Here is a 6,249-nt window from a genome sequence, read left to right as displayed (position 1 = left end):
TTCGTGATCAATTTTATTCACTTCGCGGTCAATTTCAATCAGTTCATGATCAATTTTATTCACTTTGCGGTGAATTCTATTCACTTTGCGGTCAATTTCATTCACTTCGCGGTCAATTTCACTCACTTCGTGATGAATTTCATTCGATTCACGGTGACAAGGGAAGCAAAGAGTGGACAAGGGAAGGCCATTAGGCGAATCGACCTAGCTGCTAGTAAGCTTCTTAAGGAAGCGAACAAGTGTGTGAACATTGGTAAGACAATCTTTGGAAGCATGCCTGGGGTTGAAATTGGCGATGAGTTCCACTACAGGGTGGTGCTTTCCATCATTGGCTTTCATCGGCCTTATCAAGGTGGGATAGATTACACAAAGGTAAAGGGAAGGATTTTGGCTATGAAATATCAACATTCCTCCTTGTCAATCATTTAGCTCATTAAGGTCTATCAACATTCGTACAAAGTGATCTTGAAATTCACCATGAAGTGATTGAACTTCATTGTGAAGTGAATGAAATTATCATGAAGTGAGTGTCCATCAACATTCCTACTCTGAATCCATGGAGCTTCTCTGGACTCCTCACAGAGACTTCTCGAATCCACGAGGAAAGAAAGCAAGAAAATAGAGATAAATTCTAATAAATTAGAAATTTAATTGATCAATGAAATAAATGAGTTCACAACCCTTTAATAGGGATACCAAGCAATATGAGAGAAATCAGAAGCAAACTATAACTAAAACTCTTAGAAATTCGTAACTTATTATAAATAGTAAATTTACTTTTATAGTAAGTATCCTATGTGGCTTAACCACATTATTCTCCTAATTATTCTAAGCACTTTTCATGTTGGACACAACTCCTAAAGCCCAACGGATGAAGAGTTATAATCAAACTAAAACTTACTATTTATAGTAAAAACAGAACTAAACATGGAATTCGGCCATGGAATCTTGCAAATTCGGCGTGGATAACTCAGAATAACTGGGTTGGTTGGCTAAAGTAGCTCGTCCTACCCCAATATCATATATGGTAAGTCGAGTAACTCATTTCGGTTTGCGAGCTATGTCTGTTTTAAGGTTCTGACAGTCTTGATGGCTTCTGCCTCTGATCGGGCCTTCTCTGGCCCATCTTGGACATGAAAGTGTCCGCGGCCCGCTTTACATCAGCTCCTCACCTGACATTAACCTGCCATCCATGCTCGTTACCAGCTATCAGGTGAAGTTCCTTATCATCGAGATTTCTTTAATAATTTTAAAATTTGTTTATATTTTCAATGAAAAAATATCCGTTATTTTGCCAAAAAGGCTGGATCATATTCTATATTATGATTCCACTAAAATCAAAATAAAGTGGCCAGTATAAGGAGGCCTATTACACATCAAGTACAAATAAAGCATGCGGTCTTCCTTTCCATGGCAGGAAATAACATCTCAATAATTACTGTGGTAAGATGGACCTTCACCTAATAATTGGGTCATATTTCTTCTCTGTCTGTACGTTCCCAGCCCCAACAAATATATCCCTAATCTTGTGCATTTATGTAGCAACATTTCTCATTTCCATCCGTTCTCTTGGAAATTTTGTAGACCATTCAAGTGCAATTCTGATCACCGCAATCAAGCATTCTCGCATTCTACCTCTTTGAGCTCTTATTATCTCAGTGTTTTGGAAAGATCCATCTTCTTCTTCTGAGAGGAGTATTGGATCTACAATCTCCATTACTTTATCTGGAAAAGCCTTCTTTGCAAATGTAGGAAGGTTTATGTTGTCCTTAAACATGTCATTAGTAGGAAGGTTTGGTCAGCTTGATAAATTGATTGGATGGATTTTAGGCTAACATTTAGTGTGAGGACCACCTTATGGAATTCCAAGATGGATATATGTTTTGGCATTAGAGGATGGGACATTCCTCCATACTTCTTGGGAGAGTAAATTAGATATATACATTGTTTTGGAAGACAAGTAATTAAACGGCATAGGTTCTGCCGGTATATCGATGGCATAAAGGGCAGCAGCAGAGCCATCTCTCTATTGTACATGTGCAAGGTGATGTATCAATCAAAAACCACCCATATAGGGAAGCAGGATCCTCCACAACACTTGCTTGCAATAATAAAGCTCTATGGTCCCACAATATTGTCTGTGTAGTGACAGCCGCTCTATCCGCAAGGTGAACTCATAGGAGCAACTTAGGTGGGCCACATGACATGAATAATGCAAATGGTACACCAAAGATAGGTTTGTGCGTGTCTTTCACCAATTCCAATAATCAGCTCCAAATCTCTAAGATGAAGTAAATATACAAAAAATCATCCTAATTCAAAACTGTGGCAGGATGGCAGTTAGAGGTTTTAGGTATAATTTTATGTTGTTCCAGCATTGTGCATGAGAATTTTATTGCGCGTGTATAGAAATATAGGTTCTCATTTGATGGATGCAACGGACTCTACATATCTTGGGGCTACAAGTGTGATGTTTTACCTTAAGTGAATTTCATACTTTAGTTGCTTGGTGTGCATTTTAAAGTACCGAGTAAACTTTGCGGGTCGACTGTAATGTATGTGTCTTATCCATGCCATCCATCCACTTTACGGCTCATTTTTGGGCGTGAGTCCAAAATTGAAGCACATCTGAAGCTCGAATAGACTACTACACCATAAGATACAGTGGTAAGAACTTGAGAGTGATAGAAGTTTTGGATCAAGCTGATATTTGTGCCTCCACGACCTTGTGGTCTTATAAACAGGTTCGATGGCAAATAAACATCATTTTGGCCCTAGAAAGATTTCATTGGTGGATGCCATTATCCAGTGTGGTCCACTTGAGGTGTGGATATGTGTCAATTTTAGATTCATGCCTTAAAATGAGCTGGAAAAAACAGATGAACGTGGTAGATAAGACACATACAGCCACGGTGGGCCACTTAGATTTAACTCATAGTGCTTAATAAATTACTCCGTACGCAATCTGCTTCTGTTTCTAACCATCTGATCATCAACCTTACTAGAAAACAGAAAATATAACGGAACAATGAGACATTGTGGTTAGGATTATATGAATATATTCAACTTCTTAAAAACAGGCCAATCGTGATAGTTCCGCTAAATGAACAGTCCAGAAAAGCTACTACTATATACAAAAGAGCATAGTCATTGGCGACTCCAAACTCAGCGAGGTGAAGTCATTCGATGAGATTTCAAGCCAGGAAACTGGTTTAGTCTCGACTTGCTACGGCTCAGCCAGTGGCTCACTATCTTGGTCAGCTCGACGCAACTCAAACTCACAACTTAGCTAAGAAAGCGAACGCCTATTGCCAGCACAGTGTTTTCTACACTAATAGTCTAGAAAGACAAGTACGCATCGCAAGTGTTTGACGAAATGCCAGAGAGAGAGAGATGAAGAAGATGCAGGATAGCTGGTGATGATCACATTTTCAATGAAAGGGAGGTATTAAGATGCCCTGCTTGACCAAACAACTATACTAGTCGAACCCAACAGACGGGCCATGCCTAATGGGTTCTGGCTATCCCACCGTAGACTGTGAATGGATGGTTTATCTGACGGTCTTTTTTCTTTGGAAGATAAGCAAGACTTTATTACAATCCAAAGCCTAGAGGATATGTTCTTTGAATGGTTTATCCAGAAGTTGATAATGGATCGGAAATTCGATATTTGGGTTGTGGCCTATGATGATAAGGCCAACTGAATGAGAGCTTTCAATGTTTGAAAAGTGCCTACTCTTACAAGTTGTAGTATATGGTTAGGAAGATATTTTAACTAATGTCTTAAAGTAAAATTAAGCTATACGACTGCGTGCTGTGAGGTACATGGTGCACAGCGTGCACATGGCACGCATGATATGCATGACATATAGAAAACATGATATATATCTGTGATTTTAAAATTTTGAGTCTAAGAAAAAATAGAAGAAATTGTTAGAGACATTACCTGGAGCTACATACCCAATCGATCCCTTTATCACGGATAAGCTGGTCTGATTCTGAGAATTATGATCGGATTCGCAAAAGAATCTTGCTAGCCCAAAATCGCCAACATGGGCAATCATGTCAACATCAAAAAGAACATTGCTCAGCTTTAAATCCCAATGGATGAGTGGCGTCTTGCAATCATGATGAAGATACTCCAGTGCAGAAGCCACATCGATGGCTATGTTTAACCTCTGAATCAAGCTTAATTTCCTTGAATGGTGTGAGCTGTCTTTGTCCTGCGGATGCAACCACTTCTCGAGGCTCCCATTAGGCATGAACTCAAGAACTATAGCTTTGAAATGGTCCCCTTTAGAATCCACGCTTGAGCAAGAGGTTAAGACCCTGATGAGGTTCCGATGCCGGATATTTCTCAAGGCATTGCATTCAGCCATAACGCTCTTGGAAGCTCCTTTTCGTCGGAGGTCGAGTACTTTCACCGCAACAATCATCTCATCATGGTCTAGAACTCCTTTATATACTGAACCATAGCTTCCAAAACCAATAAAATTGGATGAAGAGAAGCCATCAGTGGCTTTAAGGAGCTCCATGTAAGAAACCTTAAAATGCTGGTTCTTCAAGGAAGATGTTGAAGAGGGTCTCTTTCTTGGCTTTCTTCTCCAATAACAAATGCCAAACAAACATGATAATATGAGTAAGCAAAGAATTGCGGCTAATACTGCTATTACAAATTTAATAACTAGAGATTTTCCTTGTTTTTTAGAGGCTACAACTGGACATGCCACCAGCTGCAGCTCTGGAATGCCCCCACACAATTTCTTGCTTCCAAAGACTGAACTCGGACTCAAATTTCTGAAGAGCCCTTCTTGTGGTACTTCACCGTCGAGATTATTGAAGAGAGATCCAGATTCTGCAAGAATGGAAACTCCGCAAGGTATTTTGGAATCTGCCCTGACAAATTATTTTCTGAAAGATCTATGCTTTTGATGCCTTTTAGGGTATTCGAAGATTGAGGAATGGTTTCATTGAAGAAATTTCCCTCCAAGCTAAGGGACTCCAGTTTCGGACAGTTGCCGAGTGAGGAATTTCACCTGACATTCTATTCCTTGCAATGTCTATTTCTTCGAGGTTTTTCAAGTTACCAACATCATTTGGCAGGCGGCCGGTGAGAAAATTCCCGTCCAAGCTGAGGGAAAGTGTTTAGGATACAAGGTTAAAGACTTGTTTGGGTATGGGACCATCGAGGCTATTTTGGGAAAGGTTCAATGTCCGTAGCTTCTGGCAGTTTTCGAGAGTTGGAGGGATGGATCTTTGTAGGTTGTTTTCTTCCAAGTACAGCTCACTCAGGAGAGAGATGTTCCCAATGGAGTATGGAATGCTGCCTGAAAATCTATTTCTGGACAAGTCCAAGATTTGCAACCTCTGAAGCTTCCCAATACTGACCGGAATAGAACCTGTCATAAGGTTCTGATCTATTGCCAATTCAGTCAAGCCGACAAGATTTCCTATCCCATTAGGGATGCTTCCAAATATCTGGTTTTTGCTCATCGTTATCATTGCAAGTTGGGTCGAAAGATTTGCGATGGACTCCGGCAACCCTCCTTTGAGATTATTGAATTCTAGACCCAACAAAAATAAATCAACACAGTTAGTTAAAGATTCCAGGAATCTCAGGTCATCTCCCTCCTTTGTTCCGAGCCGATTACCCACCAAATTGAACCGAGTGAGACGTGTTAACATCCCAAGATTCATAGGCACGGGTCCACTGAAACTGTTATCAGGCAAATCGAGTATTTCAAGCCTCGAAGCATTGCCCAGTGAACTTGGAACAGGTGTTGGAAGTCCAAACCAATCCCGTTGGATTCTCAAGGATAGTAAACGTTGGAGGAAGCTTCCATTAACCAGGTGCTTTCCTCCATGCGACTGTTCAGTTCCAGATGCCTTGAAAATATAGAATCTTTTAATATTTCTTTTGATATTTGTTATAGCAGTTAATACCATGCCCCTATAGTGTAATTTAAATGGGCATTTATGTCTTTTCACCTTGGTGGAAAATGTTGAGCTCCTGTAGTCCGTTTGAAACCAAGTCAGCAAGCTTGTAAGCAATAGTAAAATAGCAAAGTTTCTCTTCTCAATTTTCACGCGCCCAGTGAGTTAGAATCTAAGGCTTTGTAAAGCCAAGAAAGGCTCTGGCTTTACAGCCATCAAACTGGTATTAGAGCCTAGTCCATTTTCTAGAAGAAGTTTTCAGTTTTTTTTTTTTTTTTAACAGCCAAGTACAGATTTCTCTGAAAAAAAATATGT

The 6,249-nt window shown here is 39.9% G+C and overlaps 1 protein-coding gene across 1 annotated transcript; it reads right to left on the bottom strand.

The window, feature by feature from the left end:
* Window positions 1-2,869: 2,869 nt before the first annotated feature.
* LOC131255092 (putative receptor-like protein kinase At3g47110) lies at window positions 2,870-5,946 on the bottom strand. Its single transcript, XM_058255786.1, has 3 exons — window positions 5,282-5,946; window positions 5,037-5,131; window positions 2,870-4,855 (listed from the first exon to the last, which is right to left on the bottom strand). Exons 1-3 carry the CDS (start codon window positions 5,944-5,946, stop codon window positions 3,897-3,899), a joined length of 1,719 nt encoding a protein of 572 aa, XP_058111769.1. The 3' UTR covers window positions 2,870-3,896.
* Window positions 5,947-6,249: the final 303 nt, after the last annotated feature.

This window comes from Magnolia sinica, chromosome 9, assembly GCF_029962835.1.
Source record: "Magnolia sinica isolate HGM2019 chromosome 9, MsV1, whole genome shotgun sequence".
Classification (NCBI taxonomy): domain Eukaryota; kingdom Viridiplantae; phylum Streptophyta; class Magnoliopsida; order Magnoliales; family Magnoliaceae; genus Magnolia; species Magnolia sinica.
Note: the sequence above shows the minus strand (reverse complement) of the source record. Positions and strands in the feature narration are given on the sequence as shown.